Source organism: Oncorhynchus tshawytscha, linkage group LG08 (assembly GCF_018296145.1).
Source record: "Oncorhynchus tshawytscha isolate Ot180627B linkage group LG08, Otsh_v2.0, whole genome shotgun sequence".
Lineage (NCBI taxonomy): Eukaryota > Metazoa > Chordata > Actinopteri > Salmoniformes > Salmonidae > Oncorhynchus > Oncorhynchus tshawytscha.
Window position 1 is genome coordinate 5,773,867 of NC_056436.1, and position 25,173 is coordinate 5,799,039.

Sequence of the window (25,173 nt, forward strand, 5' to 3'; positions counted from 1 at the left end):
TACTGATACCCCCTGTATATAGTCTCGTTATTGTTATTTTATTGTGTTACTTTTTAATGATTTTTACTTTAGTTTACTTGTTAAATATTTTCTGAACTCTTTATTGAACTGCACTGTTGGTTAAGGGCGTTTCACGGTAAGGTCTCTACACCTGTCGTTTTCGGCGCATGTGACAAATAAAGTTGGATTTGATTTGATGAATTCATTTACCGCCTGGTGATGTCTCCAGGCAGACCAAAAGTCCATCCGACCAAAACAGGATGACATTTCAGGTCTTTTCAAACAGCTCTTACACTTAAAGGGCATTATCATAATTTTCACAATTTCACAGTATTATTCCAACCTCTAATATATAACACATAGGAAAATCACATTTTTGACTGCACTAGGCCTTTAAGAACATACATTTTAGGTCAATAATATTACATTGTATTACACACCATAAACTTATTCCACAGATCCATATGGGAAAATGTGTGTTTTCACCTGTTGTTGTTAGTTATATTGATAAGATATTCTTTGTTTTTTTTAAATATATATTTTTTATATATATTTTGAGATGTAGACCGCAGACTCCGTGTCAGTACCTCCGTGGACCCCACTTTGAGAACCCCTGAAATAGGGTGCCATTTTGAATGTAGGCTGTGTGAGTTTCTACAGGTTGTGTGAGTTTCTACAGGCTGTGTGAGTTTCTACAGGCTGTGTGAGCTGTGTGAGTTTCTACAGGCTGTGTGAGTTTCTACAGGCTGTGTGAGTTTCTACAGGCTGTGTGAGTTTCTACAGGCGTTTCAGGACCCGTTGAGTCTGTGCCATACAGCCACCACCTTCTCGGGGTGAGACATGCTATCCCTCCACTGCTCTGCTGCTTCCTGCGTTGGGCTGTCGAAGCCAAGGTGAACCTGCAGAAAAATGTACGTTGTTATGCAACTGGGCTAATCTTCGAAACGCAAACACTCCACGTGGTTACTGGTGTGTGTGACAGCGAGATAGGCAGAGCGTTTTTTTTACATGGATAGTGGCAAAAAGAAGAAACGTTGTACGAACAACAAAGTCAAACAGATTCAGTACGTTAAGCCGTTATCACCTGCCCGAGGAAGTGTTTTCGTCTGACAGAGCGGCGGCTGTACAGTTTGACTGACAGCAGGAAGCTCTGGTCCAGAGCCAAGGGGAAGTAGAAAGACTCAGTCCAGGTCAGCTGACCTCCGGAGGACTTCAGGACGTGAGTCTTCTTCTTCATCACCACCCTGCCCAACAGCTGCATCTCTATCTTCACAAAGAATGCTGTTTCACAGACGAGGAAGGAGGACACACACACACACAAGCAAAATGGTTACTCGTTAGCCTCGGAAGCCCGAGGCTTCTCACGTACCAGACGGGATTTGTAAGGATGGCCACTCAAGACTACTCATCATTCAAATAATTTCAAATGTTTTTGAAGAATGATGTACATGAATGGTCATGTAGGTGGTCAGATCCAGACCTGGGTTCAAATCCTATTAGATATATTTCTAAAACATTCAGTATTTGCTGCTGTAGCCTGCCCGGAGTGCCTGGTTGTGGCCAGGGTTGGCACTTGTTGGACTTTCCATTGGTTCCATTGCAACAGGCAAGTTCAATCGAACATTTTGAACCCATGTCTGGTCAGGTGAAATAGACACCTACCCTGCCTGAGTGGAGCAGGGAGGTTCTGGGCAGCGAGGACCTGCAGTTGGATGCGTCCGTTAACAGGCTGGAAACAGGTGGCCAGGTGCAGCTCAGCGTGACACACCTGGAGAAAGACGGACAGGAAGAAGAGGAAAACTTCAGACACTGGAGACTGGACACATTTCTAGTTTCAAACATTTCCTACCAACAACCTCATGTTGCTAAACACACTGGTGCCATCCCAAACGCCTGTACTTGGTTAGGTAGCTAATGCGGCGTGACGATAACGTGATTTGGAGGTATGGTAACGCCAGACTAGGTAGCGACGTAACAACAACGTGATTTGGAGGCATGGTAACGCCAGACTAGGTAGCGACGTAACAACAACGTGATTTGGAGGCATGGTAACGCGAGACTAGGTAGCGACATAACAACAACGTGATTTGGAGGTATGGTAACGCCAGACTAGGTAGCGACGTAACGACAACGTGATTTGGAGGTATGGTAACGCCAGACTAGGTAGATAAAACTGCTTCTGTGTCAAATCATCAAATCAAATTTTATTGGTCACGTACACATGGTTAGCAGATGTTATTGTGAGTGTAGTGAAATTCTTGTGTAAGGACTCGAAGCCAGGTGACCATCTCTGTCGGTGCCATCTTGCGTTGTGGATTAGTTTGAAGGAGTACCACGTTGAAGAAGATAGTGAAAATACCACATGGATATTTTTTAGGAGTTAACCGAAAGGAATTGAATGTTCTGTGCTTGTTTGTGCTGTCTATGTGTACCATAAAGTGGTAGACTAAATCATTTGGTCTAACAACATTCTGTTGAATGTCTCTTTTCTGAGAAAGCATAATGACGATTTGTGTCTGACTTCTGGACCACAGAATGTCCTTTCCCTCTCTCCGTCCCTCCTGAGGTTTGACCTACCACTGACTTCTGGACCACAGAACTTGACTGGCCTGCACAGAGCTCTGACCTCAACTCCATCGAACACCTTTGGGCTGAATTGGAACGCCGACTGCGAGCCAGGCCTAATCGGTCCAACATCAGTGCCCGACCTCATTAATGCTCTTGTGGCTGAATGGAAGCAAGTCGCCGCACCAATGTTCCAACATCTAGTGGAAAGCCTTCCCAGAAGAGTGGAGGCTGTTATAGCAGCAATGTTCCATCATCTAGTGGAAAGCCTTCCCAGAAGAGTGGAGGCTGTTATAGCAGCAATGTTCCAACATCTAGTGGAAAGCCTTCCCAGAAGAGTGGAGGCTGTTATAGCAGCAATGTTCCAACATCTAGTGGAAAGCCTTCCCAGAAGAGTGGAGGCTGTTATAGCAGCAATGTTCCAACATCTAGTGAAAAAGCCTTCCCAGAAGAGTGGAGGCTGTTATAGCAGCAATGTTCCGACATCTAGTGGAAAGCCTTCCCAGAAGAGTGGAGGCTGTTATAGCAGCAATGTTCCAACATCTAGTGGAAAGCCTTCCCAGAAGAGTGGAGGCTGTTATAGCAGCAATGTTCCAACATCTAGTGGAAAGCCTTCCCAGAAGAGTGGAGGCTGTTATAGCAGCAATGTTCAAACATCTAGTGGAAAGCCTTCCCAGAAGAGTGGAGGCTGTTATAGCAGCAATGTTCCAACATCTAGTGGAAAGCCTTCCCAGAAGAGTGGAGGCTGTTATAGCAGCAAAGGGGAGGGAACAACTCCATATTAATGTCCATGATTTTGTAATGAGACGTTCAAGAAGCAGGCGTCCACATACTTTTTGGCCATGTAGTGTACAGTAGTTGTGTGTCTGTAACTTTCTAACTCATCGTTATTCACGATTCATTCAGGAAGATCCGTAACCATGGTAACATCCACATGAATGTAGAAGTGTTTAGAAACATATTCTATTCTTATTTCCAATTAAAGTGACACCAAAATTATACAACAGTTTAGTTACCATTCATTTCTATTGGACACAAAATAATCTGTAACACAACCAAAACAAACAGCAAATGAATCCAACAAATTGACGTAATCATCGCGCGCTAGGAATATGGGACAAAATACTAAACTTTTGACTACTTTAATACACATAAGTAAATTTGGGTGGACTTTGGACAAAAAAAATGGCTTTCATTTCTAAACGGTTCACCCGACGTGGATGACAATACTCTCAAATTAAAGCCGACAGTCTGCAACTTAACCTCGTAGTCGTTGTATCGTTTTAAAATCTCAAAGTGCTGGAGTACAGAGACAAAACAACAACGAATGTGCCACTGTTCCAATACTTTTGGAGATCACTGTACATGTCCTGGGTTATCACAACATTAAACACAATCATAACCGTATGTACCCCTAGAAAATACACATTATTTGTTTAAGCATATTCTTTAAACACAATCATACATTGATTCATGAGTACAAAGCTCAGGTCTTCAGAATCACATGATGACGGTATCCCAAATGGCACCCTATTCCCTATTTAGTGCACTACTGTTGTCCAGGTTCCATAGGGTTCTTGGTCAAAAGTAGTGCACTCATTTTATTTAACCCCTTATTTTTTACCAGGTATGTTGACTGAGAACACATTCTCATTTGCAGCAACGACCTTGGGGAATAGTTACAGGGGAGAGGAGGGGGGGATGAATGAGCCCATTGTAAACTGGGGATGATTAGGTGACCGTGATGGTTTGAGGGCCAGATTGGGAATTTAGCCAGGACACCAGGGTTAACACCTCTACTCTTACGATAAGTGCCACGGGATCTTTAATGACCTCAGAGAGCCAGGACACCGGGGTTAACACCCCTACTCTTACGATAAGTGCCATGGGATCTTTAGTGGCCACAGAGAATCAGGACACCCGTTTAACGTCCCATCCAAAAGACAGCACCCTACACAGGGCAATGTCCCCAATCACTGCCCTGGGGCATTGGGATATTTGTATATATTTTTAAATAAAAATAGGGAACAGGGTGCCATGTGGTACACATCCAATGTTGCATCAGAGAGTCGGCTCTTAATGACATTCCCATTGCCAAGTGACACACGTCTCCTGCTTCTCTTTTCAGCAGACAGCCACTGCTTTTCAGCCAGGAGCATGACCTGTTTCAGCCACAAGGCGGACATGCTGAGGTCTGACATCAACAATATGTAGAAGGACATTTCCTGTTACGGTAAGTACAGTCCATAACCTTTCTTAAACTTCCTGGACTGTGTATACAGGTGTAGGATCGTAATTTGATCACCCGGTTGCAGGCAAAAATTCCCCTGCATTGCAGGACATGTAAAACTTGTAGTGTATTTGAGGTTTAAAAAGGTTTCTGAAGTTTGTAATTTCCACTTTGAAGGTTCGGACTTGATTTTCCCTTATGAAAACGGTATCAACCCGTTCAAAAATGTCCATTAATTATAATTCACATTTTCTGTTGCCGTATGATTATTTTCCAGATGCAGCTCAAATTAACTGGCTCAAATTAAGATCCTACATCTGTACCTCAGATGCCTATAACGTCCATTAAAAACTATTATTACACAAGGCTATTTCTAAAGAATATTATTGCATCCATTGCTTCTAACCGTTTCTAAATCACCTGATCTCTATCAACAAATCTCAAAATAATGAGTCTATAACCCCCCTCAACAACTCTCCACATAATGAGCCTATAACCCCCCTCAACAACTCTCCACATAATGAGTCTATAACCCCCCTCAACAACTCTCCACATAATGAGCCTATAACCTCCCTCAACAACTCTCCACATAATGAGTCTATAACCCCCGTCAATAACTCTCCACATAATGAGCCTATAACCCCGGTCAACAACTCTCCACATAATGAGTCTATAACCCCGGTCAACAACTCTCCACATAATGAGTCTATAACCCCGGTCAACAACTCTCCACATAATGAGTCTATAACCCCGGTCAACAACTCTCCACATAATGAGTCTATAACCCCCCTCAACAACTATCCACATAATGAGTCTATAACCCCCTCAACAACTCTCCACATAATGAGTCTATAACCCCGGTCAACAACTCTCCAAAAATGAGTCTATAACCCCGGTCAACAACTCTCCACATAATGAGTCTATAACCCCGGTCAACAACTCTCCACATAATGAGTCTATAACCCCGGTCAACAACTCTCCACATAATGAGCCTATAACCCCGTCAGTCAACAACTCTCCACATAATGAGTCTATAACCCCGGTCAACAACTCTCCACATAATGAGCCTATAACCCCCTCAACAACTCTCCACATAATGAGTCTATAACCCCCTCAACAACTCTCCACATAATGAGTCTATAACCCCCCTCAACAACTCTCCACATAATGAGCCTATAACCTCCCTCAACAACTCTCCACATAATGAGTCTATAACCCCGGTCAACAACTCTCCACATAATGAGTCTATAACCCCGGTCAACAACTCTCCACATAATGAGTCTATAACCCCAGTCAACAACTCTCCACATAATGAGTCTATAACCCCGGTCAACAACTCTCCACATAATGAGCCTATAACCCCCGTCAGTCAACAACTCTCCACATAATGAGTCTATAACCCTGGTCAACAACTCTCCACATAATGAGCCTATAACCCCGGTCAATAACTCTCCACATAATGAGCCTATAACCCCCGTCAGTCAACAACTCTCCACATAATGAGTCTATAAACCCGGTCAACAACTCTCCACATAATGAGTCTATAACCCCGTCAACAACTCTCCACATAATGAGTCTATAACCCCCATCAACAACTCTCCACATAATGAGTCTATAACCCCCGTCAGTCAACAACTCTCCACATAATGAGTCTATAACCCTGGTCAACAACTCTCCACATAATGAGCCTATAACCCCGGTCAATAACTCTCCACATAATGAGCCTATAACCCCCATCAGTCAACAACTCTCCACATAATGAGTCTATAAACCCGGTCAACAACTCTCCACATAATGAGTCTATAACCCCCAACAACTCTCCACATAATGAGTCTATAACCCCCATCAACAACTCTCCACATAATGAGTCTATAACCCCCGTCAGTCAACAACTCTCCACATAATGAGTCTATAAACCCGGTCAACAACTCTCCACATAATGAGTCTATAACCCCCGTCAACAACTCTCCACATAATGAGTCAACAACTCTCCACATAATGAGTCAACAACTCTCCACATAATGAGTCAACAACTCTCCACATAATGAGTCAACAACTCTCCACATAATGAGTCAACAACTCTCCACATAATGAGTCAACAACTCTCCACATAATGAGTCAACAACTCTCCACATAATGAGTCAACAACTCTCCACATAATGAGCCTATAACCCCCGTCAGTCAACAACTCTCCACATAATGAGTCTATAACCCCGGTCAACAACTCTCCACATAATGAGTCTATAACCCCCTCAACAACTATCCACATAATGAGTCTATAACCCCGGTCAACAACTCTCCACATAATGAGCCTATAACCCCCGTCAGTCAACAACTCTCCACATTATGAGTCTATAACCCCGGTCAACAACTCTCCACATAATGAGCCTATAACCCCCTCAACAACTCTCCACATAATGAGTCTATAACCCCGGTCAACAACTCTCCAAAAAATGAGTCTATAACCCCGGTCAACAACTCTCCACATAATGAGTCTATAACCCCGGTCAACAACTCTCCACATAATGAGTCTATAACCCCGTCAGTCAACAACTCTCCACATAATGAGTCTATAACCCCGGTCAACAACTCTCCACATAATGAGTCTATAACCCCGGTCAACAACTCTCCACATAATGAGTCTATAACCCCGTCAACAACTCTCCACATAATGAGTCTATAACCCCGGTCAACAACTCTCCACATAATGAGCCTATAACCCCCTAACAACTCTCCACCTATAACCCCGTCAACAACTCTCCAAAAAATGAGTCTATAACCCCGGTCAACAACTCTCCACATAATGAGTCTATAACCCCGGTCAACAGCTCTCCACATAATGAGTCTATAACCCCCGTCAGTCAACAACTCTCCACATAATGAGTCTATAACCCCGGTCAACAACTCTCCACATAATGAGTCTATAACCCCGGTCAACAACTCTCCACATAATGAGTCTATAACCCCCGTCAACAACTCTCCACATAATGAGTCTATAACCCTGGTCAACAACTCTCCACATAATGAGTCTATAACCCCCCTCAACAACTCTCCACATAATGAGTCTATAACCCCGGTCAACAACTCTCCACATAATGAGTCTATAACCCCCGTCAGTCAACAACTCTCCACAAAATGAGCCTTACATAAAGGCTTTTTTCTAAAGATGCATGTATTGTATCCACTGTTTCAAATACACACTCTTCATAGGACAGGTTAGTCTATTTCAGAAAGAGGGATACAACAAAAGGGAAGCTCAACACCCTGACCTTGACTACCTGAAATCTTGACCTTTGACCCCAGATGTCATTTATTTGACTCTTATGTATGACTCTGTCTAAGGCCTGTGTTATCTAAGGGCTTGGTTGGGTGCCTTAAGAAACTGCAAATAAGCCAGTGAGTCATAGTTGGGCAGTAAAAGGAATCATGAAAGCAGCAACTGGGACCAAGACGATACTCCCAGAGAACAGGTTGGTGTTTAGAGGGATACTTCCAGAGGACAGGTTGGTGTTTAGAGGGATACTCCCAGAGGACAGGTTGGTGTTTAGAGGGATACTCCCAGAGGACAGGTTGGTGTTTAGAGGGATACTCCCAGAGGACAGGTTGGTGTTTAGAGGGATACTCCCAGAGGACAGGTTGGTGTTTAGAGGGATACTCCCAGAGGACAGGTTGGTGTTTAGAGGGATACTCCCAGAGGACAGGTTGGTGTTTAGAGGGATACTCCCAGAGGACAGGTTGGTGTTCAGAGGAACACTCCCAGAGGACAAGTTGGTGTTTAGAGGGATACTCTACTGACAAGCTAACTAGTGGCTGCAGGTTCGTGAGTGAAAACTTGGGCTTTTTTTCTCAATGAAATTCACTGAATAGAAAACAGGGACTAAATATATAACTGTGCATTCGGGAAAGTATTCAGACCCCTTGACTTTGTCCACATATTCTTACGACAGTTTATTCTAAAATTGAGTAAATTGTTTTTTCCCCCTCGTCAATAATGACATCACAATACCCCATCATGACATCACAATACCCCATAATGACATCACAATGCCTCATAATGACAAAGCAAAAACAGGTTTTTAGAAATGTTTGCAAATTTATATATAAATAATGAATAAAGGAAATATCACATTTACATAAGTATTCAGACCCTTTACTCAGTACTTTGTTGAAGCACCTTTGGGGAGTTTTTGGGGAGTTTCTCCCATTCTTCTCTGCAGAACACCTCAAGCTCTGTCAGGTTGGATGAGGAGCGTCGCTGCACAGCTATTTTCAGGTCTCTCCAGAGATGTTCGATCAGGTTCAAGTCCGGGCTCTGGCTGGGCCACTCAAGGACATTCAGAGACTTCTCCCGAAGCCACTCCTGCGTTGTCTTGACTGTGTGCTTAGGGTCGTTGTGCTGCTGGAAGTAGGGCTGGGCGATATGGCCAAAATATGATATCACGGACGGTATGACGGTATTTGACGGTATTTTTAGTTTTTCAATCATAAAAGTTCTACATTTGCTTTTATGAGTAGTGAGTGATCCCAGTGTGCTATATGAGTAGTGAGTGATCCCAGTGTGCTATATGAGTAGTGAGTGACCCCAGTGTGCTTTATGAGTAGTGAGTGATCCTAGGGTGGCAACACATACAGTTGAAGTCGGACGTTTACATACACCTTAGCCAAATACATTTAAACTCAGTTTTACACAATTCCTGACATTTAATCCTAGTAAAATTTCCCTGTCTTAGGTCAGTTAGGATCACCACTTTATTTTAAATGTCAGAATAATAGTAGAGAGAATGATTTATTTCAGCTTTTATTTCTTTCATCACATTCCCAGTGGGTCAGAAGTTTACATACACTCAATTAGTATTTGGCCTTTAAATTGTTTAACTTGGGTCAAACGTTTCGTGTAGCCTTCCACCAGCTTCCCACAATAAGTTGGGTGAATTTTGGCCCATTCCTCCTGACAGAGCTGGTGTAACTGAGTCAGGTTTGTAGGCCTCCTTGCTCGCACACGCTTTTTCAGTTCTGCCCACAAATGTTCTATTGGATTGAGGTCAGGGCTTTATGATGGCCACTCCAATACCTTGACTTTGTTGTCTTTAAGTCATATTGCCACAACTTTGGAAGTATGCTTGGGGTCATTGTCCATTTGGAAGACCCATTTGTGACCAAGCTTTAACTTCCTGACTGATGTCTTGTGATGTTGCTTCAACATATCCACATAATTTTCTTTCCTCATGATGCCATCTATTTTGTGAAGTGCACCAGTCCCTCCTGCAGCAAAGCACCTCCACAACATGATGCTGCCACCCCGTGCTTCACGGTTGGGATGGTGTTCTTCAGCTTGCAAGCCTCCCCCTTTTCCTCCAAACATAATGATGGTCATTATGCCCAAACAGTTCTATTTTTGTTTCATCAGACCAGAGAACATTTCTCCAAAAAGTACGATCTTTGTCCCCATGTGCAATTGCAAACCGTAGCCTGTTTTTTTTATGGCGGTTTTGGAGCAGTGGCTTCTTCCTTGCTGTGCGGCATTGAAATACATCCACAGGTACACCTCCAATTGACTCAAATGATGTCAATTAGCCTATCAGAAGCTTCTAAAGCCATGACATCATGTTCTGGAATTTTCCAAGCTGTTGGAATTGTGATACAGTGAATGATACGTGGAATAATCTGTCTGTAAACAATTGTTGGAAAAATTACTTGTGTCATTCACGAGGTAGATGTCCTAACCGACTTCACAAAACTATAGTTTGTTAACAAGAAACTTGTGGAGTGGTTGAAAAATGAGGTTTTAATGACTCCAACCTAAGTTGTATGTAAACTTCAGACTTCAACTGTACATTCTAAGTGATTTCAGTGGGTCTCTCTCCATTCTGATTGGTTTATACTGTTCAATTCAACTTCAACAAATTTCAGCACTTTATAATTTCTGCATTTTCTGCACTCAATTACATTGGTGGAAAGTAAAAGATGTGTTAATAGAAAATGACTCGAGGAAAAGTGAAAGTTACCCAGTAAAATACTACTTGAATAAAAGTCTAAAAGTATTTGGTTTTAAATTTACTTAAGCATCAAAAGTAAATGTAATTTATAAAATATACTTAAGTATCGAAAGTAAATGTAATTTATAAAATATACTTAAGTATCGAAAGTAAAAGTATAAATAATTTCAAATTCCTTATATGAAGCAAACCAGTAGGCACCATTTTCTTGATTTTTCAATTTACGGATAGCCAGGGGCACACTCCAACACTCAGACATCATTTACAGATAGCCAGGGGCCACACTCCAACACTCAGACATCATTTACAGATAGCCAGGGGCACACTCCAACACTCAGACATCATTTACAGATAGCCAGGGGCACACTCCAACACTCAGACATAATTTACAAACGAAGCATTTGTGTTTAGTGAGTCTGCTATATCAGAGGCAGTAGGGATGAACAGGGATGTTCTCTTTATAAGTGTGTGAATTAGACCATTTTCCTGTCCTGCTAAGCATTCCAAATGTAACGAGTACTTTTAGGTGTCAGGGAAAATGTATGGAGTAAAAAGTACAGTATTTTCTTTAGGTATGTAGAGAAGTAAAAGTAAAAGTAGTCAAAAAAAAAAGAAAAAAGGTTGGAGTCATTAAAACTCGTTTTTCAACCACTCCACAAATTTCTTGTTAAACAAACTATAGCGTTGGCAAGTCGGTTAGGACATCTACTTTGGGCAACATGCTAAGAAAAGGCAAACTAGCTGTTTGCAGATGTAAGAAACACAAGCTAGTAGTGTAGTTACAGAACGCTAGTGGATTTATATTAAGAAGCAAAGTGACAACAGCATTGTTGTCGTCAACATTGTTGCATGTGCTGCATTGACTATGCAGACTGAACACAAGTGTCTCGTGGTTGAGGAACATCAAATGCTGCTCCTTGAGTGACAGGGGGCGTGGCTAGGTCACCGTGGAAAGCTGTAGCGGAAAGAAAAAGCAGAGAGAGTTGACTCAAGTAGCGAAGTACTTGGTGGAGTTCTGCAAAGATGTTTGTCCTTCTGGAAGGTTCTCCCATCTCCACAAAGGAACTCTGGAGCTCTGTCAGAGTGACTATCGGGTTCTTGGTCACCTTCCAGACCAAGGCCCTTCTTCCCCAAATGCTCAGTTTGACTATCGGGTTCTTGGTCACCTCCCTGACTCATTTTTACACGCTTTGGTGTGATTCGGTCGGTTGATCAAAATCCACAAAGTTCCAATCTCAGGGCGGACACTCAAAACCACAAGGCCACTGAGTTGGAATGGACTTTCTAGGCATCCTTTCTATGCTGTACAACTCTATACTCACAGTGGTCTTGGAAAGGGGGCTGAGCTCCATCCAGTGCTGTGTCTCCTCAGGGCCGAGCTGTCTGAGGGAGAGGACACACTCTGCCACCGTTCTCTTCCTGGGGTGGTGGGTCTGCAGCCGGAATACCAGAGCACTGCAACGCAGCTGCTGCAGCCGCACCGTAAACACAAAGGTCTCCATGAAGACTGTGTCCTAGGAGGGAGGGAGGGAGGGAGGGAGGGGGAGGGAGGGAGCAGAGATAGAAGATTAGGATGGTACTCCACTCTGACTAGTACCTGGTAGATTAGGATGGTACTCCACTCTGACTAGTACCTGGTAGATTAGGCCACTCTGACTAGTACCTGGAAGATTAGGATGGTACTCCACTCTGACTAGTACCTGGTAGATTAGGCCACTCTGACTAGTACCTGGTAGATTAGGATGGTACTCCAATCTGACTAGTACCTGGTAGATTAGGATGGTACTCCAATCTGACTAGTACCTGGTAGATTAGGACGGTACTCCACTCTGACTAGTACCTGGTAGATTAGGATGGTACTCCACTCTGACTAGTACCTGGTAGATTAGGACGGTACTCCACTCTGACTAGTACCTGGTAGATTAGGATGGTACTCCAATCTGACTAGTACCTGGTAGATTAGGATGGTACTCCACCCTGACTAGTACCTGGTAGATTAGGATGGTACTCCACTCTGACTAGTACCTGGTAGATTAGGACGGTACTCCACTCTGACTAGTACCTGGTAGATTAGGATGGTACTCCACTCTGACTAGTATCTGGTAGATTAGGATGGTACTCCAATCTGACTAGTACCTGGTAGATTAGGATGGTACTCCACTCTGACTAGTACCTGGTAGATTAGGCCACTCTGACTAGTACCTGGTAGATTAGGACGGTACTCCACTCTGACTAGTACCTGGTAGATTAGGACGGTACTCCACTCTGACTAGGACCTGGTAGATTAGGCCACTCTGACTAGTACCTGGTAGATTAGGACGGTACTCCACTCTGACTAGTACCTGGTAGATTAGGACGGTACTCCACTCTGACTAGTATCTGGTAGATTAGGACGGTACTCCACTCTGACTAGTACCTGGTAGATTAGAATGGTACTCCACTCTGACTAGTACCTGGTAGATTAGGACGGTACTCCACTCTGACTAGTACCTGGTAGATTAGGCCACTCTGACTAGTACCTGGTAGATTAGGATGGTACTCCACTCTGACTAGTACCTGGTAGATTAGGATGGTACTCCACTCTGACTAGTACCTGGTAGATTAGGATGGTACTCCACTCTGACTAGTACCTGGTAGATTAGGACGGTACTCCACTCTGACTAGTACCTGGTAGATTAGGACGGTACTCCACTCTGACTAGTACCTGGTAGATTAGGCCACTCTGACTAGTACCTGGTAGATTAGGATGGTACTCCACTCTGACTAGTACCTGGTAGATTAGGATGGTACTCCACTCTGACTAGTACCTGGTAGATTAGGCCACTCTGACTAGTACCTGGTAGATTAGGACGGTACTCCACTCTGACTAGTACCTGGTAGATTAGGCCACTCTGACTAGTACCTGGTAGATTAGGATGGTACTCCACTCTGACTAGTACCTGGTAGATTAGGCCACTCTGACTAGTACCTGGTAGATTAGGACGGTACTCCACTCTGACTAGTACCTGGTAGATTAGGATGGTACTCCAATCTGACTAGTACCTGGTAGATTAGGCCACTCTGACTAGTACCTGGTAGATTAGGACGGTACTCCACTCTGACTAGTATCTGGTAGATTAGGATGGTACTCCACTCTGATTAGTACCTGGTAGATTAGGATGGTACTCCACTCTGACTAGTACCTGGTAGATTAGGACGGTACTCCACTCTGATTAGTGCCTGGTAGATTAGGACGGTACTCCACTCTGACTAGTACCTGGTAGATTAGGACGGTACTACATTCTGACTAGTACCTGGTAGTATGTTATCAGAGAGGATCACATTGTTTCTTCACTTACTCGTAGAACCTAGTGGAGCAAAAAGCATCAACAGTGCAAATGGATGAATCCTGTTCTCACCTAATTTACAGCCATTGACTCTTCAGGCCTGCAACAGCTCAACAACAGAAACACTGCGCTCGACAAGAGGCTAAACTACCAGTGAGAACTAAAAGCCAGTGACGCGGAGCTCAGAGCTCATCTCTCTCTCTATCTATCTATCTATCTATCTATCTATCTATCTATCTATCTATCTATCTATCTATCTATCTATCTATCTATCTATCTATCTATCTATCTATCTATCTATCTATCTATCTATCTATCTATCTATCTATCTATCTATCTATCTATCTATCTATCTATCTATCTATCTATCTATCTATCTATCTATCTATCTATCTATCTATCTATCTATCTATCTATCTATCTATCTATCTATCTTCCTTGGTTTTGGGGTGGCAGGGTAGCCTAGTGGCTAGAGAGTTGTACTAATAACCGAAAGGTTGCAAGTTCAAATCCCTGAGCAGTCGTTCTGCCCCTGAACAGGCAGTTAACCCACTGTTCCTAGGCCATCATTGAAAATGTGTTCTTAACTGACTTGCCTAGTTAAATAAAGGCCAAATAAATAAAAAAAAACAGCTGGGCCTGTATCCACAAAGCATCTTAGAGAATGAGTGCTGATCTAGGATCTGTCCATATAATCTTATTCATTCTGATCTAGGATCTGTCCATATAGTCATATTCATTCTGATCTAGGATCTGTCCATATAGTCTTATTCATTCTGATCTAGGATCTGTCCATATAGTCTTATTCATTCTGATCTAGGATCTGTCCATATAGTCTTATTCATTCTGATCTAGGATCTGTCCATATAGTCTTATTCATTCTGATCTAGGATCTGTCCATATAGTCTTATTCATTCTGATCTAGGATCTGTCCATATAATCTTATTCATTATGATCTAAAAGGCAAAACTGATTCTAGATCAGCACTCCTACTCAGAGACGCTTTGTGGATACATGACCAGGTTAGCCAATGTAATGCCCAGGGGAGAGGATGGAAGAACGTTAGTTGCCAGAGAGAATAACTTTTACTTTCTCCCAGACAGACATTTCCTCTCTATCAAACAGAAGGCAGATGTTAAATAACTTACCGGAGAACCTTCCTTGACGGAGCTCTTGAACTGTACTGGTTTGCTCATAGTGATGATGCCTTTAAAGCTAATCTGCTGCTGCTCACTGCTGTTCTGGACGAGGGACACATCCTTACACTGAGAGAAGGAGAGAAAGAATAATTGAAGGTCTGGCTACAGAGTTAGAGGCCCGGCTACAGAGTTAGAGGCCCGGCTACAGAGTTAGAGGCCCGGCTACAGAGTTAGAGAACCCGGCTACAGAGTTAGAGCTCAGTCTACAGAATTAGAGGCCCGTCTACAGAGTTAGAGGTCTGACTACAGAGTTAGAGGTCTGACTACAGAGTTAGAGGTCTGGCTACAGAGTTAGATGCCCATCTACAGAGTTAGAGATCTGACTACAGAGTTAGAGGCCCGGCTACAGAGGTAGAGGTCTGACTACATAGTTAGAGGCCCGGCTACAGAGGTAGAGGTCTGACTACAGAGTTAGAGGCCCGGCTACAGAGTTAGAGGTCTGACTACAGAGTTAGAGCTCAGTAGTTAGAGGTCCTGACTACAGAGTTAGAGGTCTGACTACAGAGTTAGAGGTCTGGCTACAGAGGATGCCCATCTACAGAGTTAGTCTGACTACAGAGTTAGAGGCCCGGCTACAGAGTTAGAGGTCTGACTACAGAGTTAGAGGCCCGGCTACAGAGTTAGAGGTCTGACTACAGAGTTAGAGGCCCGGCTACAGAGTTAGAGGTCTGACTTCAGAGTTAGAGGCCCGGCTACAGAGTTAGAGATCTGACTACAGAGTTAGAGGTCTGACTACAGAGTTAGAGGTCTGACTACAGAGTTAGAGGTCTGACTACAGAGTTAGAGGCCCGGCTACAGAGTTAGAGATCTGACTACAGAGTTAGAGATCTGACTACAGAGTTAGAGATCTGACTACAGAGTTAGAGATCTGACTACAGAGTTAGAGGCCCGGCTACAGAGGTAGAGGTCTGACTACATAGTTAGAGGCCCGGCTACAGAGGTAGAGGTCTGACTACAGAGTTAGAGATCTGACTACAGAGTTAGAGGCCCGGCTACAGAGGTAGAGGTCTGACTACATAGTTAGAGGCCCGGCTACAGAGGTAGAGGTCTGACTACAGAGTTAGAGGCCCGGCTACAGAGTTAGAGGTCTGACTACAGAGTTAGAGGTCTGACTACAGAATTAGAGGCCCGTCTACAGAGGTAGAGGTCTGACTACAGAGTTAGAGGCCCGGCTACAGAGTTAGAGGTCTAACTACAGAGTTAGAGGCCCGTCTACAGAGTTAGAGGTCTGACTTCAGAGTTAGAGGCCCGGCTACAGAGTTAGAGATCTGACTACAGAGTTAGAGGTCTGACTACAGAGTTAGAGGCCCGGCTACAGAGTTAGAGATCTGACTACAGAGTTAGAGGTCTGGCTACAGAGTTAGAGGTCTGACTACAGAGTTAGAGGTCTGACTACAGAGTTAGAGGCCCGGCTACAGAGTTAGAGATCTGACTACAGAGTTAGAGATCTGACTACAGAGTTAGAGATCTGACTACAGAGTTAGAGATCTGACTACAGAGTTAGAGATCTGACTACAGAGTTAGAGATCTGACTACAGAGTTAGAGATCTGACTACAGAGTTAGAGGTCTGACTACAGAGTTAGAGGCCCGGCTACAGAGTTAGAGGTCTAACTACAGAGTTAGAGGTCTGACTACAGAGTTAGAGGCCCGGCTCCAGAGTTAGAGGTCTGAGTGTATCTACGTTGTGATCGTATTTTGTGATATGATCAGACCTTCTAATTTGTGATTGGAACGGAAGTGGTTCTTAATCTACTTTACATTTGAAAAATAAACTCAAAGCAGTGATTATTTTTCTTCACTAAAATACCTCTCAAAGTAGTGATTATTTCTCCTCAGTAAAACACTTCTCAGAAGTTAACAGAGTAGTGACTTGTGAGAGAGAGGAGAAATTGAGATGGAGTTTCTGGGTCCTGGTTTCTGGTCCAACAATCTGAGACAGAGGCTCCATTCAGTCACCTAGTAGGCAGGTACAATGGGCCCTTCAGTCCTATGGGTAGGTGGGTTCAGTCCCCTGGGTAGCACCTTCGTCCCGCGGCCTATAACCGTACCTGTACCAACGTGATCCACACCTGCTCCAGGGCCTCCTGGTAACTCAGCCGGACACACACCTTGCCCAAGTCTCTCTCATCTCCAGACAACGTGATGGACTCTACAAAGACAGACACATGTCGGTTCAATGGAAAACACCAACAGAGACATGTCAGATCAATGGAAAACACCAACAGAGAGACATGTCAGATCAATGGAAAACACCAACAGAGACATGTCAGATCAATGGAAAACACCAACAGAGACATGTCAGATCAATAGAAAACACCAACAGAGACATGTCAGATCATTGGAAAACACCAACAGAGACATGTCAGATCAATGGAAAACACCAACAGAGAGACATGTCAAATCAATGGAAAACACCAACAGAGACATGTCAGATCAATGGAAAACACCAACAGAGAGACATGTCAGATCAATGGAAAACACCAACAGAGACTTGTCAGATCAATGGAAAACACCAACAGAGAGACATGTCAGATCAATGGAAAACACCAACAGAGAGACATGTCAGATCAATGGAAAACACCAACAGAGACATGTCAGATCAATGGAAAACACCAACAGAGACATGTCAGATCAATGGAAAACACCAACAGAGACATGTCAGATCAATGGAAAACACCAACAGAGAGACATGTCAGATCAATCGAAAACACCAACAGAGACATGTCAGATCAATGGAAAACACCAACAGGGAGACATGTCAGATCAATGGAAAACACCAACAGGGAGACATGTCAGATCAATGGAAAACACCAACAGAGAGACATGTCAGATCAATGGAAAACACCAACAGAGACATGTCAGATCAATGGAAAACACCAACAGAGACATGTCAGATCAATGGAAAACACCAACAGAGACATGTCAGATCAATGGAAAACACCAACAGAGACATGTCAGATCAATGGAAAACACCAACAGAGACATGTCAGATCAATGGAAAACACCAACAGAGACATGTCAGATCAATGGAAAACACCAACAGAGAGACATGTCAGATCAATGGAAAACACCAACAGAGACATGTCAGATCAATGGAAAATACCAACAGAGACATGTCAGATCAATGGAAAACACCAACAGAGACATGTCAGATCAATGGAAAACACCAACAGAGACATGTCAGATCAATGGAAAACACCAACAGAGACATGTCAGATCAATGGAAAACACCAACAGAGACATGTCAGATCAATGGAAAACACCAACAGAGAGACATGTCAGATCAATGGAAAACACCAACAGAGACATGTCAGATCAATGGAAAACACCAACAGAGACATGTCAGATCAATGGAAAACACCAACAGAGACATGTCAGATCAATGGAAAACACCAACAGAGACATGTCAGATCAATGGAAAACACCAACAGAGACATGTCAGATCAATGGAAAACACCAACAGAGACATGTCAGTTCAATGGAAAACACCAACAGAGAGACATGTCAGATCAATGGAAAACACCAACAGAGACATGTCAGATCAATGGAAAACACCAACAGAGACATGTCAGATCAATGGAAAACACCAACAGAGAGACATGTCAGATCAATGGAAAACACCAACAGAGACATGTCAGATCAATGGAAAACACCAACAGAGACATGTCAGATCAATGGAAAACACCAACAGAGGCATGTCAGATCAATGGAAAACACCAACAGAGAGATATGTCAGATCAATGGAAAACACCAACAGAGACATGTCAGATCAATGGAAAACACCAACAGAGAGACATGTCAGATCAATGGAAAACACCAACAGAGACATGTCAGATCAATGGAAAACACCAACAGAGACATGTCAGATCAATGGAAAACACCAACAGAGAGACATGTCAGATCAATGGAAAACACCAACAGAGACTTGTCAGATCAATGGAAAACACCAACAGAGAGACATGTCAGATCAATGGAAAACACCAACAGAGACATGTCAGATCAATGGAAAACACCAACAGGGAGACATGTCAGATCAATGGAAAACACCAACAGAGAGACATGTCAGATCAATGGAAAACACCAACAGAGACATGTCAGATCAATGGAAAACACCAACAGAGACATGTCAGATCAATGGAAAACACCAACAGAGAGACATGTCAGATCAATGGAAAACACCAACAGAGACATGTCAGATCAATGGAAAACACCAACAGGGAGACATGTCAGATCAATGGAAAACACCAACAGAGACATGTCAGATCAATGGAAAACACCAACAGAGACATGTCAGATCAATGGAAAACACCAACAGAGACATGTCAGATCAATGGAAAACACCAACAGAGACATGTCAGATCAATGGAAAACACCAACAGAGACATGTCAGATCAATGGAAAACAAGCTATTGAACATAAACAAATCCATCTGCATTTGTGAAAACACCAACAGAGACATGTCAGATCAATGTCAGTGTGTGTGTGTGTGTGTGTGTGTGAAAACACCAACAGGAGTGTGTGTGTGTCAATGGAAAACACCAACAGTGTGTGTGTGTGTGTGTGTCAGATCAATGGAAAACACCAACAGAGCATTGTGTCAGTGTTTTATTTTCCTCCTAAATAACAAATAATAATTCTGACAAAGTCTGTTAGGAAGTGGATTGTTGTCTTTGTTCTGTTGTCAGGGTTTAGTGTTTCCTTTATATTGGTTACCAAGGCTACGACTGGGGTGTGTGTGTGTGTGTGTGTAATGGTTACCAAGGCTACGGCTGTTCTCCAGGGAGTCCCTCTGGGAGGACGATGCACTGCTGCTCTGGACACTGGACACACTGTCGTAACGCTACAATGGGACACACACACACACACACACACACACACGTGTTAGGCCCTGGACACACTGTCATAATAAACACAGAGACAACCTTGCGTGACATTAAAACATGAAATCAACAGGACATGAACAGGATGTTCAAACAGACTGAGTATTATTATCTCTGCATGAATACACTACATATTACACTACATATTACACTACATAATACACTACATATTACACTACATATTACACTACATATTACACTACATAATACACTACATATTACACTACATATTACACTACATAATACACTACATATTACACTACATATTACACTACATATTACACTACATAATACACTACATATTACACTACATAATACACTACATATTACACTACATATTACACAGAGACAACCTACATATTACACTACATAATACACTACATATTACACTACATATTACACTACATAATACACTACATATTACACTACATATTACACTACATATTACACTACATAATACACTACATAATACACAGCAACAGCTAGACTTCCCCCATATTACACTAAACAGCAACAGATAGACGTCCCTGATATTACACTAAACAGCAACAGCTAGACTTCCCTGATATTACACTCAACAGCAACAGCTAGACTTCCCTGATATTACACTCAACAGCAACAGCTAGACTTCCCTGATATTACACTCAACAGCAACAGCTCAACAGCTAGACTTCCCTGATATTACACTAAACAGCAACAGATAGACGTCCCTGATATTACACTAAACAGCAACAAATCAACAGCTAGACTTCCCTGATATTACACTAAACAGCAACAAATCAACAGCTAGACTTCCCTGATATTACACTAAACAGCAACAGCTCAACAGCTAGACGTCCCTGATATTACACTAAACAGCAACAAATCAACAGCTAGACTTCCCTGATATTACACTAAACAGCAACAAATCAACAGCTAGACTTCCCTGATATTACACTAAACAGCAACAGCTCAACAGCTAGACTTCCCTGATATTACACTAAACAGCAACAGCTAGACGTCCCTGATAAGGCACGAGAGCAACTAACAATACAACACACTAAGCATCCAATCACAAAGTTCTGGCCCAGGTTCAACCAGGTCCAGGATGTGTCCCTATGTCCTTTATAGTGAACTACTGTTTGTCCAGGGCCCATAGGTCACTACGTAGGGAATAGGGAGCAATTTAGGATGCAAGCCTAATATCAGTACACTGTGAAACACATAGTCAAACTGAAGTTTATCACATTATTTATCACGAGGTTCTGTACGATAGATTGTGATGTTTATCGTGTTTTTTTTTTTTTTTTTTGGGGGGCGAGACATGAGACCAAAAGTAGTCATAACAAATGCACACTATCAATATATACCTGGTAACCAACGGTGTTGTTGATGACTGGCGAGTATGGTGCAATACAATACCCCTTATATTACTAATACAGCCAAGAGGACCCCACCCAGACCAGCCCTAACCAAACCCTTACATATTATTGTGATTGATTACCACTTCCTTCAACACAATCAACAGAGCTTTGCGCCGTCTTTCAGAGGCCGAGAGGTGAGTGACAGTCAATGGAAACCATGAATGTGGCCGAGCGGGGGTGACGCACAACGACTTTACATGTGGACGACAGGAACACAAAGATATGGCAGCTCATAGGTGGATTTAGGCTTTGGTTTCATACTGAATGTGTCAGAGGTAAACAATACAGGTGGTTTGGTTATTGCATAAACATCCTCACTCACCTGTATGTGGCTGGGAGGGTTGGAGTTGGACAAGTCATACAGGGATTTGCTCAGATTCCCAGTCGTCACATTCCCACCTGAAAGCCAAGCAAACCGTATTAAGCTAAGATACCATTTCCCCAAATGTGAAAGCTAAGCAAATAGTTACTAAGGCACAGGAAAATCTCAGTATTTGCAATATGATGACGGGATTCTTTTCTCTTTATGGTTTTACAGTACACACCTGATCCACAGGTCCTGGTCTCTCCTCACATATAAACCAATATGAGCTGGTAGGACTTTTCTTATCCGTGATATTACAGTACACTAGGGGTCAGGGGTGATATTACAGTACACTAGGGGTCAGGGTGATATTACAGTACAGAGTTAGGGGTCAGGGTGATATTACAGTACAGAGTTAGGGGTCAGGGTGATATCACAGTACAGAGTTAGGGTGATATTACAGTACAGAGTTAGGGGTCAGGGTGATATCACAGTACAGAGTTAGGGTGATATTACAGTACAGAGTTAGGGTCAGGGTGATATTACAGTACAGGGTCAGGGGTCAGGGTGATATTACAGTACAGGGTTAGGGGTCAGGGTGATATTACAGTACAGAGTTAGGGGTCAGGGTGATATCACAGTACAGAGTTAGGGGTCAGGGTGATATCACAGTACAGAGTTAGGGGTCAGGGTGATATCACAGTACAGGGTTAGGGGTCAGGGTAATATCACAGTACAGGGTTAGGGGTCAGGGTGATATTTAGTGTACAGAGTTAGGGTGATATTACAGTACAGGTTTAGGGTGATATTACAGTACAGGGTCAGGGGTCAGGGTGATATTACAGTGCAGGGTTAGGGGTCAGGGGTGATATTACAGTACAGGGTTAGGGGTCAGGGTGATATTACAGTACAGGGTTAGGGGTCAGGGTGATATTACAGTACAGGGTTAGGGGTCAGGGGTGATATTACAGTACAGGGTCAGGGGTCAGGGTGATATTATAGTACACACCTGAATCTGAGCCCCGGGGACTCTTTTTCAGATTGCTGTGTCGTGTTGTTCCGGGAGACATGTTGGGGGAGGAGTCGGGGTTATAGACTATGTGACTGGCCCCTGACAGTTCCGCCTTCCTCTCTGCATAGGTGCTCCTGGCTGAACCTGGGGTCCATAGAGGTTAGAGGTCACAGGTCAGAAGTTACATAACACATTCCCTAAACCTGGGATACACAGAGGTTAGAGGTCACAGGTCAGAGGTTACCTAACACATCCCCTAAACCTGGGATACATAGAGGTTAGAGGTCACAGGTCAGAGGTTACATAACACATCACCTAAACCCGGGGTACACACAGAGAGATTATTGCCATAATCAATACAGTATGTACATTATGATATTAGCAATAAAACATTAATTGATATACATTTTCGCTCTGAGAAAAGCCCAGACAATGGTGGTTGTAAAAAATGTCCACATTTGTGACAGTAAAGACACTGATTGAATGACTTCATACATACTGTGTAGCCCTGGTGTCTGATAGCCGAGGTAACGTGATCCTCGTGGTTGGATGTAGGAAGGTTTGAACGTGGGGAGGACAAAGGGGATCTCTTTTCCATCCAAGGGGAGTTTAGAGAGGAGATAGTCCTCTGATACCCCTACACCCTTCCTGGGGCCACCTGAGATAGCTCTGGCAGGGGGCATCTTCATTGTAATAACTACAAAGTAGAATAAACCATTATTTTTCCTCAGAGGGACTTCAGTTTACTAAGTAGTAGACATCCATCACATTTTATAAACGGGGCGGCAGGGTAGCCTAGTGGTTAGAGCGTTGGACTAGTAACTGAAAGGTTGCAAGTTCAAACCCCCGAGCTGACAATCTAAAAATCTGTCGTTCTGCCCCCTGAACAAGGCAGTTAACCCACTGTTCCAGTTAACCCACTGTTCCTAGACCAGTTAACCCACTGTTCCTAGACCAGTTAACCCACTGTTCCAGTTAACCCACTGTTCCTAGACCAGTTAACCCACTGTTCCTAGGCCAGTTAACCCACTGTTCCCACTGTTCCTAGACCAGTTAACCCACTGTTCCTAGGCCAGTTAACCCACTGTTCCTAGACCAGTTAACCCACTGTTCCTAGACCAGTTAACCCACTGTTCCTAGACCAGTTAACCCACTGTTCCTAGACCAGTTAACCCACTGTTCCTAGACCAGTTAACCCCACTGTTCCTAGACCAGTTAACCCACTGTTCCTAGACCAGTTAACCCACTGTTCCAGTTAACCCACTGTTCCTAGACCAGTTAACCCACTGTTCCTAGACCAGTTAACCCACTGTTCCAGTTAACCCACTGTTCCAGTTAAGCCACTGTTCCTAGGCCAGTTAACCCACTGTTCCTAGACCAGTTAACCCACTGTTCCTAGACCAGTTAACCCACTGTTCCTAGACCAGTTAACCCACTGTTCCTAGACCAGTTAACCCACTGTTCCTAGACCATCGTTATAAATAAGAATTTGTTCTTAACTGACTTGCCTGGTTAAATAAATCAGGCTGTAAACTATATGGTACTACATCAAAAAGAGGGAAAAATAACATAAAGGCTAATCAATGTATTTTCTTTAATAAACATTTGATAAATGGGTGATATAATATAAGCCAAGGAGTAATCCAATAGGCTATTTATTTATTTTTTATATGTATAAAATTAACAATTTACCTTGCTGTTCTATCTCAGCGTCCTTGCCTAGGAAGGTCTTGCAGCAGTTCTTGATGCATTCCATTGCCATGCTGTAATAGAGTCGTAATCAGAGTACACAGCAGAATAAACAGCAGCACGAAGCCAACTGTAATACCGCTTGAAAGTTTGACTGCGATGTATCTTTCTGACGACAGAATAGTTCAAGAAATGAATTGACAGGAGTCAGCTATATCTTCTGATGAGAAGAGATACATAGGTAGAAACGATTCCTAGACATTTCAGCAATTATTATCATCTCACAATAACCACATTAACCAAACTAAAACAAATTTATGAAAACCTGCTAAGCAGATATTCCCGCCCCGGGAAGACGCACAACTTCTTTCAGTACTTCTCTATAGAACAGCTGGAATAGTGGGTATTCTCCCACACTGTCCTCGTCCTTAACTTCCACTGGAACCACAGACACGTTTTAGGTCCTAGTGCCCGTCGTGTCTAAGGCTGGTTGGTTCTGTTGACATGGTTCCTCTCTCTCCGCTAATGCCCTTCAAACGAGACGTTCTCAAGATTAACAAGCTTCCTT

General features: G+C 43.1%; 1 protein-coding gene across 1 annotated transcript; it reads right to left on the bottom strand.

Annotated features, from left to right (window-relative positions):
* Positions 1-122: 122 nt before the first annotated feature.
* On the bottom strand, positions 123-25,017 carry LOC112217193 (tandem C2 domains nuclear protein). Its single transcript, XM_042325116.1, has 12 exons — positions 24,931-25,017; positions 24,609-24,679; positions 23,416-23,613; positions 22,914-23,060; positions 21,923-21,999; positions 20,076-20,157; positions 17,366-17,466; positions 15,266-15,382; positions 12,114-12,305; positions 1,663-1,768; positions 1,085-1,281; positions 123-899 (listed from the first exon to the last, which is right to left on the bottom strand). Exons 2-12 carry the CDS (start codon positions 24,676-24,678, stop codon positions 789-791), a joined length of 1,398 nt encoding a protein of 465 aa, XP_042181050.1. The 5' UTR covers position 24,679; positions 24,931-25,017; the 3' UTR covers positions 123-788.
* Positions 25,018-25,173: the final 156 nt, after the last annotated feature.